The 21,718-nt window shown below is 35.5% G+C and overlaps 1 protein-coding gene across 13 annotated transcripts in view; it reads right to left on the reverse strand.

The window, feature by feature from the left end:
• Window positions 1-994: 994 nt before the first annotated feature.
• PTBP3 (polypyrimidine tract binding protein 3) overlaps window positions 995-21,718 on the reverse strand; it is a 127,535-nt gene continuing 106,811 nt past the window's right edge. For all 13 annotated transcript variants that reach the window (XM_078061600.1, XM_078061599.1, XM_036090934.2 and 10 more), the window contains 7 exons: window positions 20,087-20,164; window positions 16,942-17,081; window positions 16,462-16,495; window positions 13,828-13,920; window positions 12,730-12,946; window positions 9,385-9,462; window positions 995-9,238 (listed from right to left, as the gene is read on the reverse strand). In XM_078061600.1, the coding sequence (XP_077917726.1) occupies window positions 9,106-9,238; window positions 9,385-9,462; window positions 12,730-12,946; window positions 13,828-13,920; window positions 16,462-16,495; window positions 16,942-17,081; window positions 20,087-20,164 (773 nt within the window). In that variant the 3' untranslated portion in view covers window positions 995-9,105. The remainder of the gene's footprint in view (window positions 9,239-9,384; window positions 9,463-12,729; window positions 12,947-13,827; window positions 13,921-16,461; window positions 16,496-16,941; window positions 17,082-20,086; window positions 20,165-21,718) is intronic.

Genomic DNA, 21,718 nt, shown 5'->3' on the forward strand with positions numbered 1-21,718 from the left:
ATCCCAGGACCCTGGGATCATGAGCTGGGCCGAAGGCAGACACTTAACGACTGAGCCACCCAGGTGCCCCTGGACTGTTTGAATTTTTAGAGGAAATAGCTCAGTTCCTTCAAGTAAGTTGTAAGGGAAAACAAAACAATGGAAAGGAAAGCTATGTACTAGAAGACTTTATCAGCAACTACAACATATGGACTTACACATACTGAAATGTTTACAGATGGAATTAGAGGATGACTGGGATTTGTTTCAAAATCATCCAAGGAATGGGATGAAGAATAGATGAAACAAGATTGGCCACTATTTACAGTGGCTACTAGGTCCATGGAGTTCATGACACTAACTAGTATATATTTAAGAATCTTAATGACGAGAAGTTTTGCCAAGCCTTCCGTATAGTCTCTCAGGATGCTAGTGAGCTGGGGGTCTTTCTGGCTTTTCTTGATGGAAATATATTAAGGGATTAGATATCAAATAGCCCACAGGATCAGGTTTATAGTTGCAAAAACAAAACTATTAATGCAATCTTTTCTGAATGAGTTGGGTGTAAAACTGTTCAAAAAGGTAAAATTTACTGGAAAAGTTTGTGCTTTTTGTTTTGTTCTCGGTAATACTTTTCCTGTAAGTATGCCATGGTCAGAGAAATGCCATAAATATGTGGGAGGGTTGCCCTGTGAAACCCAGTTCACGGTATCTTGAGTACTTTATAACAAGGTCTTACTTACCGGGTAGAATAATCAGCTGACTTAAGAAGCAAGGAGAACAGTTTAGAGCTCCTTGCTCAATTACAATCATTTTTCAAAATCCTTTTTTTTTAAAGACTTTATTTTTATTTGACAGAGAGAGACGCAGCAAGAAAGGGAACACAAGCAGGGGGAGTGGGAGAGGGAGAAGCAGGCTTCCCGCTGAGCAGGGAGCCCAACACGGGGCTCGATCCCAGGATCCTGGGATCATGACCTGAGCCGAAGGCAGACGCTTAACGACTGAGCCACCCAGGTGCCCCAAAATCCTTTTAATTGAAGTATAACATACAGATAAATGTACAAATTCCAAGTGTACAAGCTCAATGAATAATCAGAAAGTAAACTCTCCTGGATAACGGGTACAAGGGTTAAGAAACCAAACATTAACCACACACCAGAACCTCTCATACCCTCAATTACCTCCTTTCCAAAGGTAACCACTATCCTGTTTTTGAACATAATGTAAATAGAATTACACATTATGTATTCTTTTGTGTACAGCCTTTGTTCAACATCACCTCTGAGATTCTTCATGTAGCTTTTATGTAGCTTTATTATATTCTTTGCGTAACTATCAAGTATTTCATTATATATCATTATGAAATCTATCTCTAATAGTGTGTGTCCTAAAGTTTAATTAATATAACTAATACCAGCTTTCATTTGATTAAAGACAATCTCTTAACAGGGTCTGCATGGAACATCAGAATTCACTTTTCTGGTCAACTATACTTTCTTTATACTAGCACAGTTGGAAGTTCTACATCTAAACCCAATGGCTTACAAATGCAGTAATTCCAACAAAATTATTAGAACTTTATCCGTTCAGCATAAATTGTTTTGATAGAAACATATAGTGACCAATTTCCAAAAGTCAAAATAGGACAACAGAAAAAAATCGATAATGCAGGAACAATCACTCAAATTGTAAAGAGTTTAATACTTTGAACTATTCTTAAGTTCGTTTAAGTCCCAGTTCAATCAACAAATATTGGTCATTAAAAATTGCACACAGCTTGTTTGACAGTGTCCTTTTATTCCTTCAACTGTTCAAGTAATGGTATGTCTTAGAAATGATCACTGCTCTGAAATGGTTCATTTCTAAAAGTGAAGAGTAGATAATTATTGCAGTGTATGTGTTCCTACATATTCATTATTAGCTATAGGACAGCTTTAGCCGTTATGTATTCTGACTAGAATTGCCTAGAGAGGCCTCATGATTCATTTTGGGGGCTTCCTATTGGAGGCAAGAGTTCAAAATGATTTAGTTTATGGATTGAGGCTAACATTCCACACTTACACATACCTAAAAAGTAAGGCAATCATGTCCTTAACTCTTTGTATCTTTCCTGGCACCTAGCTCAACTGCTGGTATAATCAGTACTTGGTGAGCTGAATGAATAATCTTTACTAAATAGAGCTATGGGGTGAATTGTGTCCCCCTCAAATCCTTGTGTTGAAATCCTAAGCCCCAATATCTCAGAATGTGACTCTATTTGGAGACAGGGCCTTTAAAGAGGTAATTAAGGTGAAGCGAGGTCAGGTGGGTGGACCTAATCCAATTATGACTGGTGTCCTTATAAAAAGAGAGATGAGGACAAAGAAACAGAGAGGAAAGGAAAGACTGTCAAGGCATAGGGAGAGGATGGCCTAGGCCTATAAGCCAAGGAAAGAGGTCTCAGGACATCTTGATCTTGGACTTCCACTCTCTTGAACTGTGAGAAAATACATTTCTGTTGTTTAAGTCACCTAATCTGTGGTACTTTGTTATATGAACACTAGCAAACTAATATGAATAGCAACTACATTTTTTAAGAGTTCTCAAATTTGCAACTTGTAATTACATTTTTAGCTTAAGTTTTTCAGAAGTAGGTAGGCATTTTTTACCCTTCAGCAAAAACACCCCCAGCACTATGCAATGTCTTCAAATTGGTTTTGGTAGTTTTCAGAAGAGTATATAAGCACCTCAATTCTGTGTACAGACCTTCAAGATCACAATCTTCGTAATAGTTGGCAGGACAGAACCCCTAGGGGCAATGCTGGGTACTGGGTAATACCAAGGAGTCCTGGGTTCTAGTCCAGACTCTACAACTGACTATCATGTAACCTTGGGCCAGTCACTTCCTTCTCTGCACTGCTGATCTTTAAAAAGTGGAGACTGAACTAGGTAGTCTCTTAGATCTATTTATTTCAAACCTGTATGACTCAGTGATGGTTAGAAACCCTCTGCTATGTAAATAAGCATTTCACAGTTAAGGAAGTTTATAAAACCTCGTATGGCTGTAGTTATTTCATCTCTTCCTGATAAAAATGCTTCTTACACTGAAAAAAACAAAGTAATGACATTTATGGATACAACAGATTTTGCAGGTTAGTCAGCAAAGATCAACAGTGGTTACCTAACCTTATATTCCATGAAAAATAAACTCCTACTTCCAAAAGATCCTAAGCAAAAGAGTAAAATAAACTCCAACAATCCAGTAACTCTTTAAAGAACTTAAAAATAGAACTTTTGTCTAAGGAAAAGCAGTATCTGGCAGCTGGTAACTGTGTTATCTTTTAATTAAAAAGAACACAAACCTGGTCTGAGATCACACCTCATGTTTCAAATTTATGTACACTCATCCCATAGGAAAGCCAAAATCTGAACTGGAAAAAGTGTTCCAACTCTTGTTTGGCAATTGCGTTTATATGTGTGTGTATGGTGGGTGGAGAGAGACAGATACACAGACAGGGAGAGGGAGAACTCACACATGTGTCACTGTTTACTTGTACTAAAGGGAGAGGGCCACAGAAGAAGTTGCATTGTAAGACGATCAGAAAAGCACTTTGCTTCTCAAAATAAAATCATTCCTTAATTAGAAGGGGGGTTAGCAGACTTAGGGCTTTGTCAGTTTTTAAAGTATGAATAACTGTTTACTATTCCCTCTATGACAAGTTTAGATGGATGGTTAAGAAAAAGAAAAGAAAGTATGACATCATTAGAATTACAGGTAAGACAAGAGGAAACCCAAAGTACAGACACAAGAACACGGAAAATTTTAAGAGAGTACAGATGTCATGACATTTATTAAAAGGCATGCTACAATGCTATACTTGTTAGGAAAAGAGATTAGAGATTATCAAGTAATAGTCAGCAAATATACAAACTGAACGAAAATGGAATATACTGTAGAGTACAGAAGCTTGAATTAACCATGCACTACGCATTTAGAAAATATGTTTTTTAATATTTTATCTTCTCTTTGCATTTATAACATAATTCACTTAAACAATCACAGAATCCTTTTCTTCCAACACCACAAACTGTGTTACAAATGAAAGCTGGTACTGCTGCTTATCAAAATATACAAGACAATTGATGTTTTATATAAAACCACTTTATATGTTAACTTGTTCCCAAAAACCTTTTTTTTTTTTCCTTTTTTGGCCTGGTTAAAAAAAATGTTGTTACAAATATTTACAGCATTTTCTACTTTTAGATGAACATTCTTACAAACTGAAAAAGGGAATTTTATGAACAGACCACATAAAACACAAGACAATGTCAGAGGCTCCTAGCTGTGCTATTTTTGTTTTTCTTAAATACAGTACTGAAAATGCCCATCAAACCCTTGTCATCCTAATCCGTTCTGTTCACATTTATACTCCCATTTTCTCTAAGTAGTCTATTCACCAATAGGAAATAGAAAGTAAAGGCCGCTTTGCACTGGGTCTTCTTTCAGAAAGGAGCTTGGGAAAAAATGCTTAATGAGAGGAGTTAAAACCAGAACAGTAAGTCTTTGGTCAGAGCAATGAGGTGACATTTTGATGCAAAACTTTGCTTGGTCAGCAATCTATAATTAGTACTTTTTGGATGTGGGATGAATTTTTAAAAGATCTGGGTAACAATGGTAAGGGGGGGAAAAGGCCAGAGCATATTGTTTTTTTTAAATGACATCAAAAATATCTATTTAAATATCTGTTAATACAACTACTACATAGGTTCAAAAACTGAAAATTAACACAACAAAATCTGTTTACAGTGCTGACTTAAGCTTGCTATATAAGCAGCTTTCAATCATGACTATTATCACCAAGGTCACTGGACCAGACAAATATCCCTGTTCTCTGGAACATATGCCTCAGGTTACAAAAACTAAAATGACTACCACAAAGATGTAGAGCAGCTCATTCTTGGACCTGCACAATGCTGTAGAATGAATATTATGTGATAAAGGCAAAACTGTAACTGAGACTTCATTTATACAGTTACAATTCTTTGCTTGTATGAATAGTCCGTGGGATAACATTCTTTTAAAATTATATAGTACATATTTCCTGAAAACCAGAATACTGATACTACCTTAGTCTCAAATAGGAAGAAAAGGTCAATTAAGACTACTGAAGAAGGCACATAAACTTTGGTCCTGTTTTGTTTTCCTCCCTTTATAAAACCCCCCAAACTTTTTAGTAATTTTCTACTTTTTAAACCATTCATAACTAACTGTTAGAATTTGCTGTGAAAAAAGACTGCAAATAGTCTTATAGATAACACAGCTCTTTTGAAGGACAGCTGAGTTCTATTTTCTTCAAAGGAAAACTTTTGTGCAATCTAAACTGTATTTCTTTTAGCACAATAGAATATTTTAAGTCTGGCAGTTTTATTCTTGTTAACAACTGATCAAGACAAAGGAAAGGCTAAGAAAAATGCTTTTACGCATAGTCATGCTGTCTTTTTGGTTTTAAAAATAGCAGTACACATTGGTTTTTGAAGAGACAGACTGATAGTTTGGCAAATGTAGGGTTTTTAAGTGAGTCACTGGGCGGGGGGGGGGGGGACACATACTTTTGAGTTTGTCATCTTTTGTCCAAAAATATTTAGTGGGAACAGAAATTACATGATAATATATTCACTATATAAATTTCACTGCCTAATGACATAGCAGCTTTGAAATGTTTGTATGAAAATGAACAGAGACATTTATGAGAGTTAACTTTTTATCATCTGAAGTAGAACCAATGATCACCATCCTAGGAGGAGCCAAAGAAGGTACTGCTCCCATAAGGAATTAAGCAGGCAGAAATTCTGTCTCTAAAAATTGTGAGATCTGTAACTTTTAACAATAGAATCAGAAACATTACTAAAAATAACTGATTACAAATCTTAAACGATTTATGTCATTCTATAGGAGCTATTGGGAATTCTGATACTCTCCAGTAAGTTATCGATTAAGATATGAAGATACTGGGTCATTTTTCTGTTCGTATCTCACACAAAACACATTTTACTGCTATGCAAGTTATTTAAATCTCAAAGTAAAACTTTTTGGCATAAATTGCTACTGCTGAACGTGTACTGCTGTTTTTTGAAGACCCGAATATACATACTTTGTGTAAAAGTCAAGACATTTCCAAAAAGTGATAAGACAATACTCCTTAAAGTAAATAAACTTAAAAATAGGATACTATGACAGCTCAACAGCGAAAACAAACATTGTTCAGAAGATACTGAATAAATGCATGCCAAAACAAAAGTACAAAGATTTAGTTTTTCCACTACCCTGATATTTTTAAATCTTTCTACAGAAACTATGCCAAAACAAATACTGTAGACCTCTATAATTCAAACAGCAAACAACCCAATATGGACAATATCCATGCACTACAGCTCATTTCAGACACAAATTGATGATTTCAAGCATACTATTTTAGATAAGAATATCTCACTTCTCCAAATCTTAATTTGATTTTGTCAATAAATTAAAATGTATGTACTGTGCATATGTATGTACATTAGAAGAGTGCATGTATGTATATATATTTATCTACACACACACACACACACACACACACACACACACACACACACACACACACACCATCCCTGAAAAGGATTCAAATGTTCTCTCTCAGATTTAAAGGCCATTCCCTACTTCAAAATTACATTCAATGCTATTATGATCTCCCTTCTGCTACATTGACACTGAATGTTATGAGAATCATGAATTAAATCACACAGTAATTCCTAACTCAAAGCGAACAAAATAATCCAATTTAATGTGTCACTGACAATTATAATAGTGCCTGTATATTAGGAAAAAAGAAGCAAATTTTGGGAGATTTCTCAAAAAAAAAAAAAATTTTTTTTCCTCCCCCCTTACTCAAGTGTTTTAGTAAAAACACATTAAGTGAAAAAAAATAAAAACTATATAAATGATTATACCTATCTATTCAGTCAATGCTAAAATGGAGTCATCTGAAAGGTTTCTAAATTTAGTGTCCTCCTTCCTATTCTATCTACCAACTACCTGTTGCTCAGTGTTGAGTGAATTCTGCTTTTTAGAGACGATGGACTCTGAAAAACAAACTGAGGGTTCTAGAGGGGAGGGGGTTGGGAGGATGGGTTAGCCTGGTGATGGGTATTGAGGAGGGCACGTTCTGCATGGAGCACTGGGTGTTATGCACAAACAATGAATCATGGAACACTATATCTAAAACTAATGATGTAATGTATGGGGATTAACATAACAATAAAAAAATTTAAAAAAAAAAAAAAAAAAAAAAGAACCTATAGTATCTTCTGTAGTCTCCAATTTTTTGTGAAAATCTTCCAACATTCAAACTAATGGCTGGAATATAGGAAAGAAATTGAGATCATTGTTTTTAAAGGTGAGATGAGCTACTCTGAGGATCTGAAAACTGTAAAAGGGATGGACAAAAATGACCCCCTTGACAAATTCTGATTTTAAAAAAATCGGATCAAGCACTGAAAAAAATAATTAACAAATGCAAAGTTTCTCATTAAAAAGAAAGAATTTTACATTATAGAATCACTGAAGCAACATTACAACAAATTCTTACACTCAACCATAGAGAGGGACAGAGTATTGAAAAAGGAGCCCACCTTGTCATACTCCATGTATGTGGGCACTCAGTAATGACGTTACATTAACAAAGAAAAGCATGTCACTTGAGTACTGAGAAAAACCAAGTAATCCTGAGACAAATTCTAATGAGTGATAAAGGTTAGACAAGATCCAGAAACTGAGATTGCATTTTATAGTCCCAAACTGGTACGCTCTGTCAATGACTGCATGACCACTATTGGTCACGATGTGAAGAGGCCTACAGGTGTGCACTGAGATAGTCCCCAAACCATTCACCCTTCCCCACCCCATCTCTGCACCAAAGCACCAAAAATTTGAATAAAAACTATTACTTATTGAAAACCACTTAAAATTGCAATGAAAAAACTTTAAAATCCTTACCAAAACAGGGAAAGAAAAAACAAAATGCTCACCAAGCCCACGATATAGCTTTCAAGATACTTAGATAAAATTCTAACCTATTGTATCATAAGCACATAATAAGGCACATAATAAGAAATTAAGTAAATACACAGTAATTCTGAATAAGTATTAGAGATTATAGTGGTACAAAAAACCCTTGAGATTTTTTTCTAAAAGAAGACCTTACCAAAAATAACTTTTAAAAAATCTGTCAAACCATATGATAGACCTGAATATTTTCCTTAAGACTGTAAACTTTTTTTCTGAAAACAATTATAAAAAAAGTAGTTGTAAGTAGATTACTTTTCTTTTTAAAATTTCCAAGATCATATTACTCAGCAAATAGTGTCATTTTGAAATTTAAACCATGATTTTTCCTAATAAAACTAATAATTAATTTGACACCTTAATAGATCTTGGATTCTATTTAATTTCCTTGGGGACAATTGAGACACTTCATTTCTCCAAAGAGTCTTAAAAAATTGAAGATGTGTACTAGTCTAAGGAGTGTCTTACAGTGGAAAAAAAGAAACCATTGAAGGAAAACATGCAAGTTTATAAATTTTCTTCCAATACAACCCAATCTGTTTATGTATACCTATTAATATATGCCAAATAATGTAATTTATAAGTGAACATAATTTCCTATAGGGGTTGAACTTCTGAAACATCAAGTTAAAAACTTGTTTTTGTTTTTTTTTTAAAGTCTATAAATTTTTCCAAAGTACAAAGTATTTTAGAAATGTTGTATAAGGCTGATCTGGACCCAAACTAAAAGAAAGTCTGTCCTCTTGAAATCCAATTTAATATAGGGAATTAAATTATTGAAAAAAAATTCCTTTCCTGATTTTTTTTTCCTAAAGGTTATTTTCATAGAAACTATGGTACAAAGGAAAAACAAACCTTTGATCACATACTGGCAAGGGGGAAAAAATGGAAAAAAAGAACATCCCTTGATTTTCTGAATATACTTGAATATCAAACCAGAGTTACTTTTGTGAAAGAGGCAGAATTGGTCTTGAGCTGCTTCAGTCTATGTCTGAAGGTTTTACTGAAATTATGGTCCAATCTTAGGAGAAAAATTCACAGAAAAATCAGATTGTAGATTTTGAGAAGGAAACTCTGAGGTGGTGATTTTCTCCAAGGTCATGGTTATGAAGCTCAATGAGGGCCTGGATTGCTTCTTCCACAGATCCCAACTGAATGAGTGCCATTTTGCGATCTTTCCTGAAAATAATGTAAGAAATAAAAAGTATACAGAATTAATTTTGCCTACAATTCTCCCCAACCCTCTAAGACTTCATTAAACTACTTTAAAAATTTGCATAACACATTAAATAATGTTAATGTATTTCTTGAAAGCATGGACTTACTGAAAGAATTTAAAAGCCTTCACTGAACATCCCGCTTCTGTGAAAAGGTTCTTCAGATCATCCACTGTAACGGAAGGGCTGTGAAAACATCACAGAGAGTGTCAACTATCTTAGCCCCAATTCTCCCATGAACCAAAGATTAACTGCTGCAACTGTCAAATCTCCAGAATAGCTCACATTTCAAAGATAATAAAGCCATACAATGAAGACACAATTTGGAAGTGCCCTGAAAGATGTTCAAGGTTGACACATACATGTCCTCAAACAATGTAATTTGGTCTCAAATCTTTTGCGTAAGATATGAGCAGGTATATAAAGAACAAGAAAATCTATCTGTATTTCTTTTAAAGGGATAATTACCCATATCACTGACTTCAGTAATTAACTCTCGTATTTCCAAAGCTACTTCTAATATTACCAAAGTTACCTCCCAGTTCTGACTTGTTAGCTATCAACCACCAGAGTTCCACATTTTCAATGGCTTTTAGGGTAATTCTGAATACATGTATGTGGGAGCCAGGTTCTATGATGACTCCCTATTATTACTGCCTCCTAGTATTGAGGCCTTTAGATACTCCTCTCCCATAACGAAGAGATGTCCTCTGTAACCCTTACCGTACTGTAGAAATGACATGTTTGAATTCTAAGGCTGAGAGACATTGCGATTCCCACCCTGCCCTCCTTGAATCATTAACTTTAGAAGAAACCAGCTACTATTTCATGGGGATGCTCAAGCAGCCATATGGAGAAGACCGTGTGGCAAGGAACTGAGGCTGCCTGTCAACAACTAGGTGCGTAAGTAAGTTAACTACTTGGGAAGTGGATCCTCTAGCCCCAGTTAATGAGAGATCCTTAGTCAAAAACACCCAGCTAAGCCATTTCTGGATTCTGACTCAGAGTAACAGTATGAGATAATAAACGTTTACTATTTTGTTAAACTGTTAAGTTTTGGGGTGATCTGTTATGTAGCAGTAGATAACTAGTACAGTGGCCTATCACATGAGGGTCAACTGACTAAATTATTCTAACATAGCAGCTGTCCTATTTCACTAATTTCTTATGAGATGAAAGAAGACTGTATTTCATCTCATGATTGCCAGTAAGGATGGTGTAGTAGAACAATGAGTCTGCAGGGAGACAGATCTGTGTTCACATACTATTTCTCATTCATCGGTATATGACTTTGAGTAAGGTACTTAACCTGAGACACTCAGTTTCACTGATAAATGAAACTAATGACTTTACTTCAAAGGTTACTATGCATGAATTGACAGAGACAGAATAGTGGTTACCAGGGACTGGAGTATAGAGGAAAATGGGGAATTATTGTTTAATGGGTACAGAGCTTCGGTTTGGGATAATGACAAGAATCTGCAGATGACAGTTGTCATGGCTGTACAACAGGAATGCACTTCATGTGAAGGTACACTGAACAGCACATTAAAAATTGGTGAAAAAGATAAATTTTATGTTATGTGTATTTCACCACATTAAAAAAAGGTTATTATATGGAGATTAAATGAGGTAACACATGTAAGTTACCAGTATGGTGCCCAGGAATTGGTAGATGGTTCAAAAAATATTAATGTCCTTTCCAGGTTGTAACCTGAGACCAGCCCCTAGATAATGTATTTAAGAAGGTAACAATGACAGGAGCCTGTCTCGGTATCTAAGTATGTTGTCCTTCTACCTGACTCCATAGCAATGAGCTGCTCCATTTCTAGATCCATGTAATCTCGAGTTTTTCCTTCAGCGACTCCTCCAGTTTCCTGCCTGGAATGAGGTTTGAGCCATTGCCCAAGTCAGATTCAAGGTTCCTTCAGGTAGCCTAACCAGAGACTAGCTGGCAGCCCGAGCAATCCACATTATTTTGAGTGATTATTTTCTATTCCTATTCATCCCCATTCTCATTCTCAATAATGTTCTAGAATTTTACCCTTTCTCCATTCCCTCAGTCTTTAAATTTCCACACACACATGGGCATATACAACCATACCCCACAGATTTTACCCCACCCCTTCCAAAGTTCATTACTCCTTCATGTATTAGATTAAGTTATACACAAGTGCCATCTTCAAAGGTCAAAGATATCAAGAATTAGAACAAGGACTGCATGATGCTTTCTATAAAGGGCCACACAGGAAGTATCTTAAGCTTTGATGGTCACAGAGTCTCTGTTGCAACTATTCAGCTTTGCTGTTGTAGCTCAAAAGCAGCCAGAACTATGTAAATGAATGAGTGTGGTTATCTTCCATGAAACTATTTTTGGAAGGTGAAATTTGAATTTTTTTTTTTTTTTTTTAAGATTTTATTTATTTATTTGAGAGAGAGAATGAGAGAGAGGGGGGAGGGTCAGAGGGAGAAACAGACTCCCCGCCGAGCAGGGAGCCCGATGCGGGACTCGATCCAGGGACTCCAGGATCATGACCTGAGCCGAAGGCAGTCGCTTAACCAACTGAGCCACCCAGGCGCCCTGAAATTTGAATTTTATATAATTTTCTAAAATCACAAAATTCTTTGCTTTTGATTCCCCCCCCCCACGACCATTTAAAAATGTAAAAATCAATTTTAGTTCACAGGCCATATAAAAACGGATGGATTTGACTGGTGGGCTATAGTTTGTTAATTCCTGAGTTAGAAGATGAGTAAAGAACAAGTCTACTACAACACTGCTTAACACAGAGTGGTCACAATAAAGTAATTTTTAGCTTTTAAGTAATTAATATATAAATGGCTTTGCAACTTGTTGATAAATACTAGAGAATCCACTTTTCCCATATTTTTATTTAGATACAAAGTATTTGATTTTTATGTTGGTTAATCCTTCTTTTTTTAAAAATTAATTTAATCCTTTACTTCTATACAAAGAGATGAACAAGTATGTACCAATGGAATATTTCTGCACAAACTTTTCTTTAAAAAAGATTTATTTATTTATTTGAGAGAGAGAGAGAGAGAGAGAGAGTGTGAGCTGAGGGAGGGGAAGAGAGAAGGAGACAAGCAGACTCCCCACTGAGTGATGCAGGGCTCAATCCCAGGACCCTACGATCATGACCTGAGCCAAGAGTCAGATGCCCAACCACTGAGCCACCCAGGTGCCCCGACAAACTTATTTTCATGCCCTTTTAAAACTGAGAGATAACTAGTTGCTAATTCCCTATTTGGAAAGAAATTGTTACCTTTCACTTTTGGAGTGTATGACTAGAGACAGAACCTTAAGACATGATGGCAAATAAACCATCTAAGTGACTAGGACAACTGCTACATTAGAATAATTTCAGAGTTTCTACCTCTCCCAAAACATAATTAATCATCTAAATGAATAATAAATAATTAGGTACATACGGAATGTTGGAAAGATGCAGAGTAGCTGATGGTGGAAAGATATTCTGGAAGTTTTTAGAGCCAGGTTTTTTAAAGCGATGCAAAGGACTATTGCTAAAATCCTTGGTCAGACCTTGGTCTTCTTGTCCCTCTCGAGGAAGCTGAACTGCCTGATGTTTGGACAGTGTAGCACGAAGTACTTTTCCATAAAGTCTCTGTCCACTTAGGTGGTTCATTGCTGGTGCACAGGAAGAAAATAAATTTTGGGTATTAAGAGTCACTGTAAAATTTGTCTAAATTATCACAAATTCCTTTTATTTAGTCATTTGAAATTATATTGTCAGTTCTGAGGGTTAAAATGGTTTTAAATTCAAAAACTCTTACATACAGAAATGTATTAAGTGACTTTACTTGACTATAATGAAAGAGAGGCAATCTTAAACAAAAAACAACTATTTTCTTAGCAGAGTGCTAGACAGTTCCACAGTGCACAGAACATAGCAAGTGCTCAGGAAATGGTTAACTGAATAAAGGTAGTTTAATCTCAAGCAACACTTTTTTTTTTTAAGTGCCTAACATGGGGCTTGAACTCACAAACTTGAGATCAAGAATTGCATGTTCTACCAACAGAGCCAGCCAGATGTCCCTTGGGAACACATTATTTTTTTTTAATAAAAAAATCTGAGTAGTAATATTTTTAACAGCCACTGTAAGAATGAACAATAAGGCCATGGAATGCCATTTTCTTGCACCATCATTATGAAGCTTGCCCAAACTTTTAAGCCATGAAATAGTATAAAACTTAATTTGGAAGAAAAACAAATAAACAACAAAAAAAATTAAATAAAACAAGGCACATTTATTAGTTTATACTTAATGGAAAAACCCTAGAGTCAAAGTTCTAAACATCAACAACTGGTTCAAATAGATGAATTTCAGACTTCAAAGAGTAATAAATATTTTTAAATCTTAAACTATAAGCAGGTCCAAATAATAATGAAGACATTTGCATAAGGAGGTACTCTTCAGTAAAATCGTATTCCTATTACCTATAAATTTATTTTATAGAAAATTCACATACAAAAGGGGCAGATTATCATTACTATTAATCATTAGTACCTAGCTGAGCTTGACTCGCATCTGCCATCTGAACCAAGGCATTTTCTTTCTTATTAAACATAATCTTCACTCGATGTACATCACCATATACTCCTAATTGAAAAGAAAAAACAAAACTTTATTAAAAATTTTAATGCCTGTATAATGTTTAATTTTATGAATACATTTTAAGAAGGCTTCTTTTCTCATATTATATATATTCTCTGGGCAATTCTACACATATGAGCCCAAATTTGTATCTCTTCTGTTTCACATCTATTAATCTACTCAACCCTTTTCACTTGGATGTCCCATAAACACTTCAAATTTAGTATGTCCCAAACAGATTCATCTCCCCTTTCCTCTCCCCGCTTCCAGTATTCACTAACTCTGCTAATAAATATTACCATCATCCACATACTTGCTCCAGTGAGACACCTGGGAGTCATCTTTTAATTTCTCCCTTTCCTTAAACTTTTACATCCAATCAATCACCAGTACCCATTGATTTTATGGCTTAAATTACCTCTTATATTTGTCTGCTTCTTCCCATCCTCATTACCATCAAAGCCACCATCATCATTTCACACCTGGACTATCCTAATAGCCTCCTAACTGACCTCAATACAACCAATTTTTCTATTTCTGTCTTTTCCAAAGTGGATCCCATATTTCAAAGGACTGGCAAAATGATTCATTGGGGTGTAGGGGGAAATAATCAAACTCCTATTTATACTGATTTGTTTATATAAGCCAATATAAAAACTACATCTTACTAATTTTTAATATATACATGAAATTACAGGCAGAAGTTTCTACAATAAGAAGAGTATTCTTTTTAAAATTCAGTATATCAAAATATATTGCAGTTTATATGCTAGAGGGTATCACCAGTATAATAAAAATAAGACTCTTAAGTAAGTAGCACCATGACCATACTTTGTAATGTGATGAGAGAATAACTGAAAATCTTCGAGGCACACACAAGAGTGCTCGTTATCTTGTGGGAAAGCACCTAAGGGCAACTGAACTTGAGATGAATGGTACTTTTAAAATTTAAAACAAAAAGACCAGTATTCCAAGCATGCTGTCCTTCTTAGAAACGACGAGTGGCTAAAATAGATATTCTTTAAAAAATAACACATACAATTTGTTCTTCAAGCTGAGGGTGCTATTTTTTTTAAATGAGTAAGAAATTAACTACTTTTAGAAAGAAATGTACTTTAGCTATTAAAGAGACATGTGAAAATTTATCATTAATACCTAATTTTGTTATTGAAAATTACATGAATGTGTTATGAATAAAAACTTTCACAGTAACTCCAATGAGTATGAAGGATCTCTGTGGGGTGATGAAAATGTTCTAAACTGGACTGTGCTAATGACTGTACAACAATGTAAATTTACTAAAAATCAATGATTTATATACCTAAACTAGGTGAACTGTATGACTATAAATCATATCTCAAAAACTGTTTAAAAAACCTATTATAGACTCAAAATTTTGAAACAATTTTCCATCCTAATAAAACTTTCAAATAAAGAGTACCAGTGAGTTTTAATCCCATTTGTTAAAAAAATATTCTAATGCAACAGTTTTCAACATCAACCAATTTAACAAGAGGAAAAAAATGGAACTTCTCTAGGCAAAGTACAACGAAAATTGACTGAAAAATTAGTATCGTAATTAGGCACAGTGACAGTGAAATATTTCCACTTAAATTGCTTAACTTTATGAGCTATCTTTTTTAGTTTTGACAACCATTAAGATCAAGTACTAAAATAAACTGAATTTGGAATCAGATCCGGAAATACTAAATCAAAATGGGAAAGATTATTTTTCATTATTTTTGAAAATAATGAAGCATGTTAAATCATACTTTTCACTGTTAATGTTTTTTATGAAAATTTTTGTCAATAAAAATCTTTAAAATGCTGGATATTACTTATTTTGTTGCTCTTATATTTGTTTGTACATATTATACTGTACAGTAAAAGATGGATAAAGTTTATAAATAATCATATATAAATTATGAGTACATGCTAAAAATTTATTTTTAACTGAGAGAAGAACACTATTAGAAAGTCTGGAAACTTTTTAAAATCTGAATCTCATTTTTTAAAACCTGATTTCATTAGGCCTCTTTCCCTGCTTAAAACTGTTCAATGGTTTCCCACTGTTTTTAGGTTAAAAATCAAGCTCCTTAATTTAGTTTACAAAGCTCTTCATGACCTTGCCCATATTCATCTGTCCAGCTTCAACATATCTCCCCTACACTTTCCACTGGGGGGGGGTTCCTTCACTTCCACGTTCTAGGAGCTCTCTCACCCATTGCTAGTATCTGGGAAAGGACATTCGCCCTTTTGCCTGGCTAATGCTTACTCATTTTTCACAAGTCAGCTTAAGTATCATTTCTTTTGTACACCACCTTTGATTCCCTCAGCTAAGTTAGGTCTCCCAGCTCCATGTTCCCATTACAATCTCTATTTCCCTTTTTATAAAACTTTATTGTAACTATAATTACTTACTTAGTCTTATTTCCTACTCTGTCCTCAGCGTCAAACACACTACTTGGCAAATAGAGATAATTGATAAATATTACTGAATGGTGAAATAGGTTAAATCGCAGACATCAAAAACAGCAAAGAACTTACCAAACAGGATAAAAAGCCCATGTGGTGTGATAAGCTGTTTGAAAAGGATAACAAAATATAAGTGCCTAAGTAAAAATTTAAAATAAGTTTACTCGTAAAAACAGCAGTTGACTTTAAAGCATTGATTTTATATTCTCCTATATATACTAAGTGATGAACTTTAATAAAAATCCTTGAAACAGGGGTGCCTGGGTGGCTCAGTCGTTAAGCGTCTGCCTTCGGCTCAGGTCATGATCCCAGGGTCCTGGGATCGAGCCCCACATCGGGCTCCCTGCTCAGCGGGAAGCCTGCTTCTCCCGCTCCCATTCCCCCTACTTGTGTTCCCTCTCTTGCTGTCTCTCTCTCTGTCAAATAGATAAATAAAATCTTTAAAATAAAAAAATCCTTGAAACAAACATTTTCATTTGAATACAACCCTAGACCAGAAAGTACTATACCTCCTCCTCGAAGACTAAAATTATAGAAATCTTCTCAACTCACATCAGGATTGAGATTGGTGACAAGCAGAACAGAATTTCCTGGTAAAGCACCAGCCCCAGGAATGGCCATTCTTCCAGTGACAGCAGAGGATGTGATTGTGAGAGGGCCCAGAGCTCCAGGAACAGCTGGGACTGATAATCCTTTTTAAAACATCAAAAGCATTTCATACACTGGTTATCTGGGGAATTATAACACTGGATAGATCTTAAGTAAATAAATGAAGATAAAAGCAAAAATATAGAAGAAAATGTGTCAAAGCTACCATAAGGATATCAAAGGCCAGTTTCCTGCCCTACAGAGTCAGTCTAGGAGTCAAGTTCCTTATTCTTTGACATCATCATACTCAGTACTCTATTATTTGTTTTTATTTTATTATGTTATGTTAATCACCATACAGTACATCATTAGTTTTTGATATAGGGTTCCATGATTCATTGTTTGCATATAACACCCAGTGCTCCATGCAGTACATGCCCTCTTTAATACCCATCACCAGGCTAACCCATCCCCCCACCCCCTCCCCTCTAAACCCTCAGTTTGTTTCTCAGAGTCCATACTCTCTCATGGTTCGTCTCCCCCTCCGATTTCCCCCCCTTCATTCTTCCCCTCCTGCTATCTTCTTTTTTTTTTTAAGCTGGTGCAGCCACTCTGGAAAACAGTATGGAGGTTCCTCAAAAAGTTGAAAATAGAGCTACCATACAACCCAGCAATTGCAGTACTCTATTATTTGTAACACAACGTTTTGCAGAGCAACAGAATTCACTGGTCTTAAAGCCATGAGGCTTTTGGAGGGTATATCAACTGTAAGTATTCCGTTTCTTGAAAGAGATATATTCTAGCACATCCCTAGATACCATCCCTTATGGTAGATATAATTTTTCATTTGGTTTCTACCATAAAATCAGATATATTAAAAAAAAAAAAGCCCTCAGCAGAAGTCATACTTATGACTAGGAAGTATTACATGTTCTACAAATGGACTGTGGCAATGGCAGCACAACTCTGTAAATTTACCAAAAATTACTGAATTGTATACCTAAAACAGGCATGCAGAATACATAACATTCTACATAAGAAAAGCATTTTATAACTTTATAAAGTGCTATATAAATATTATAACCACCAACAACTGATTTATAGAGTTCAATATTCTTCTGTAGCAAGAATTTTCAGAGCTTTCTATTCCCTCAGATATTCCAGAATTATTTCAAATTCTATAATACTGGAATACTGATACTACACACTATGCTAAAATAGCACACTTTTTCAGAAAGTCCCACTATTTGTGTTCTCAGCTTAACTAAAGTAAAATCTCTAGTTTATGTAAAATGAACAAGTTCCTTATGTTATTTATTGATTCTTTAAGCTCAAAATTCCTTATTACAGGGTCTGGCCATTTTGCCACAAATCAAATAATTAAGCTGCAATATAGTTTACATTCAGACTATTCTGCTTGACAATCTAATAAGGTCCTTACTACAATCATCTTGCTGAGTTTTAAAACTCTGCAGACCACTTTCTCAGGCTGGATACTTTTCCATGAAATCTATATTCAGTGGTCCTTCACATGGCCTCTTCCCATGCCTCTCCAATCCAACTCTGCAACTTCTGAGTAACTTCTGTAGGTTTATTATATATTACCAACAGTACAACCTGGCTACGCCATAGGGTGTGAAGTACATATGTATATATGTACATATGTGTGTGTATCTATCCCCCTACTAAAGCTTAAGTCTTATCAACTCAGGAGTCCCCTTTATGTATTTTTTCTTTTTTAACATCTATACTGATTTATACATAGTGTGTGTCAAAAAGAACTATCTAAAATGAAGGAAACCCTATATCACTACTTCCAAATGTTTATCAATTAAACTTTGGGGAGCTTCAAATAAATAAAAATAATGTATAATGCCTTCATTTTAATGGAATAAGTAGAATATTCATTTAATTAAACATACATTAAGATGTCTTAAAACCACCAAAAACATAAAACTTAAACGTCAACCTTATTACTCTTTCCCTTTTAGTCAAACGTCACCCTCTCCATCAAAGAGAGAATACTTAAAATTCCCAAAATTGGAAGGATAGAAATATAAAAATTAGTGACAGAAAGCAGCTATGTTGCAATTTAAAGTAGAGTTATATTCATTAATCAGCTGGAAACTGGAAATGTAATATGTACACCAGGATTAACACTGCATCACTCTTCTAATCACCAACCTCAGTGTTTTCTTTAGGCACTGGAGAGAAAACCATAAAGAAATTTTTTTCTTTTCCTTAAGTTATGATCAAATTCATTCTGCTTACTATTTGGAAAAGTGAGAAAGTCATTATCAAAATATTAACCAACTGCTATCTCTTAATTAACTCTATTAGCTAAAAAATATATATCCCTTAAAATAAGCAGCATGTATACTCTATGGCAATCCTCTGAACCCTTCAGTGACATAAGAAAGGATTTACAAATATGTTGCATAGTAAATATTTATTAATTCAAGTATTTACCGGGGTACCTAGGTCGCTCAGTCTATTGGGTGTCTGCCTTTGGCTCAGGTCGTGGTCTTGGGGTCCTGGGATTGAGCCCCGCATCGTGTTCCCTGTTCAGTGCAGAGTCTGTGTCCCCCTCTCCCTCTGCCCCTTCCCCCGGTCATGCTCTTTTTCTCTCTCTCCCTCTCTCAAAGAAATGAATAAAATCTTAAAAAAAATAATTCAAGTATTTATTGACTGCATAGTATGTACTGAATGCCATCAAAGGCATTAAGAACACAAATGTAAGTGAGACACAGGTCTGTCCAACATGCAACTGATAAGCTTGTCAGCAAAGAAGCAGTTCATACATTTTATACAAGAATCTAAAAGGCAAACGTGAGGTTAATTAATACATTCAACCTATAGTAATCTATACCAACAGTATAAATGATGCAGAATATATACTAGAACTTGGGGGTTGAGAATGGAACCACAGGGAATTATTCGTAAAGACAAGGAAGCTGTGCATCATACAATGAGCCACTTCTATGGTTGATATACATAATGCTTTTATTGTAAATCCTTCAAGTATGGTGCTATTTTTCATCTTGATAAGTTCCTAGAACATACACATCATTATAAAACCATTTCAAATTCAACTTTAAAAAAAAATCACCTGTAGCTTGATGAAATCCAATGGCTGGGGCAAATCCAGCAGCCCCTGCATAGGGTGAAGAAATTATACCTGGTGCACCTAATGGGGAAGAGAAGCTAAAGTAAATAATTCTACCTCTATAAATATGGTTATCAAAGCAATATAAAAAAAGCTTTATGATGGTATATTATTGATAAAGAGATACTGTTACGGAGTTAAGATTTTTTCAACAGGTGAACAGGTGATCCTTAATGTATAAGTAAAGAGCCCCTGCCCCTTCTAGATGCTAACCCCTTTCAACTGGGTGCAAGGTTCAAGAGTCCAGCTTAGCTGTTACTTAGCTTTGTGTTATCAGTTATTTCATTTTCATTTATTTAGTTTTGTTACTGAGGTTGAGATTCATGCCCTTATTGAGAGCACTGTTTCTCTGTGGAAACTGTCAAATACTTATTAAAATGTACTGTACCTAGGGAGTACTGTTTTGATGAAAAGAAATATGAAACAAACTGAGGGTTGCTGGAGTAGAGGGGGTGGGAGGGATGGGGTTCCTGGGTGATGGACGTCGGGGAGGGTATGTGCTATGGTGAGCGCTGTGAATTGTGTAAGACTGATGAATCACAGACCTGTACCCCTGAAACAAATAAGACATTGTGAAAAAAATAGTAAAAAAAAAAAAAAAAAATCTTTTTCTTCAAAAAAAAAAAAATCTTTGTTTTTGAAAGCCTTACCAACTAAAAGTATGAATTATAGGAGATTCATATACTGAGGATCTAGTGGTTTTTTTTGTTTGTTTGTTTTTTTTAAAGATTTTATTTATTTATGTGACACAGAGAGACACAGCGAGAGAGGGAACACAAGCAGGGTGAGTGGGAGAGGGAGAAGCAGGCTTCCCGCGGAGCAGGGAGCCCGATGTGGGGCTCGATCCCAGGACCCTGAGATCATGACCCGAGCTGAAGGCAGACGCTTAACCGACTGAGCCACCCAGGCACCCGAGGATCTAGTGGTTTAAACACAAATGTACTGTAAGTGGTCTAAGAAGGGATCACAGAGGATCCACCGTGATTGTTTGGAGGTTTATCAGGAGATAAAACCTGAGCTAGACATTATGTAATCGAAAGGCACAGTGCTTAGTGTATCCCAGATGCTAAACAAATGCTGGTATTCTTCCCTTTCCTTTCAGAAGCCTGGTGACTATGCACCAGCAACAAAAACAGGAGTTAGTTCCAAGGGGAGGAATCAATACTAGTAGGAAACAATTTGGTTTTGGACATGTCAAGGTTGAGGTGATGGTAAGACACAAGTGGAAATAAGGCAAACTCAGAAAAACTAGTTTTAAGACACAGAGTTGTAAATCATCTATGTAGAAACAAATGTGAAAACTGTATGAATGAGAGTTCCACTAAAAATGACAAGACAGGGCGCCTGGGTGGTTCAGTCAGTTAAGGGTCCGACTCGTGATTTCAGCTCAGGTCAAGATCTCAGGGTCATGAGATCCAGCCCCACACGCTGGACGTGGATACTTGAGATTCTCTCTCGCCCTCTCCCTCTGCTCCTCCTCCCTGCTCCCCTCCTCCCTCTCACGCATGTACCCTCTCTAAAAAATAAACACACACATACAATAGAAGACAAAAAAATGGAGAGTTAAAAATAGAA

This window comes from Halichoerus grypus, chromosome 14 (genome assembly GCF_964656455.1).
Source record: "Halichoerus grypus chromosome 14, mHalGry1.hap1.1, whole genome shotgun sequence".
In the NCBI taxonomy this organism is placed as follows: Eukaryota; Metazoa; Chordata; class Mammalia; order Carnivora; family Phocidae; genus Halichoerus; species Halichoerus grypus.